This window comes from Penaeus monodon, chromosome 30, assembly GCF_015228065.2.
Source record: "Penaeus monodon isolate SGIC_2016 chromosome 30, NSTDA_Pmon_1, whole genome shotgun sequence".
Classification (NCBI taxonomy): Eukaryota; Metazoa; Arthropoda; class Malacostraca; order Decapoda; family Penaeidae; genus Penaeus; species Penaeus monodon.
The window spans coordinates 3727245-3728089 of record NC_051415.1 but is presented as its reverse complement, the minus strand read 5'-3'; the positions used below and the strand labels follow the sequence as shown (position 1 = coordinate 3728089).

Genomic DNA, 845 nt, shown 5'->3' with positions numbered 1-845 from the left:
TATTCTAATACCAAATATTGGGACGGTATCGTTGGACCTAACAATATACATATTTTTACATACGATACTCTACTCCTGGGCAGATGTCGAAGCTCTTCAGGAATATATCTCAGGCAGCAATAAACTAGAAGTGATACTATGGCTTGGATCTGAAGCACCACCTCGGACACTCCTCATGGCTCTCATCGATGCAGGTGTTTCGTGCAGCTTGATTCGGTAATGACTGTGCTTTTCATCTTGTAAATTGCTATTGTTTTATGTTTTTGATTGTATTGTGATAGTCGTTGTTACCGTGATTATTTTATTTTACTGTTGTTGCTGTTTCTTTGCTTCTGTTTTCACTGTTATTACTCTTCTTTTTTTTATGTTACAGTTTATATCAGGTGTATGTTTTTCTTTACATTGTGTTTCTCAGGATAATTAGGTGTTATTTCTTCTTTTTTGTCGGTTGTTTACCTAAATAACTATATTTAATGCAAGAGGGGTCAGATCACTCCTCTCTTTGATAATGTTTATTTGATATTCGTTCATTGCTTTGAAATGTTTCTGTAGAGTCACAGGATAGTTACATGCTGTTTGCATTGATCAGCAAGTAACATAGAGATTTTAGTGCTAATGTGCGAGAAGCTGAGATTAAAATACAATATACATCACTGAATACATTCTTTCTTTGTTATCAGGTCTGCCAAGGATGACCAACCAATACATATCAAGACTTCAAAGGAAATTCAAGCTGCCCTGAAGAACACAATTCCAGTGTTATCTGAAACGACCACCACATTTGCGCAGCTCAAAGACAAGATTTATTATCGTCTCACACACAAAGAAGAGGTAAGGATTTTCAT

General features: G+C 35.7%; 1 protein-coding gene across 2 annotated transcripts in view; it reads left to right on the top strand.

Annotated features, from left to right (window-relative positions):
- LOC119592466 (twinkle protein, mitochondrial-like) overlaps nt 1–845 on the top strand; it is a gene marked incomplete in the record, with an annotated part of 16546 nt that overhangs the window by 10583 nt on the left and 5118 nt on the right. For both annotated transcript variants that reach the window (XM_037941290.1, XM_037941291.1), the window contains 2 exon segments: nt 84–216; nt 681–831. In XM_037941290.1, coding sequence (XP_037797218.1) covers nt 84–216; nt 681–831 — 284 coding nt within the window.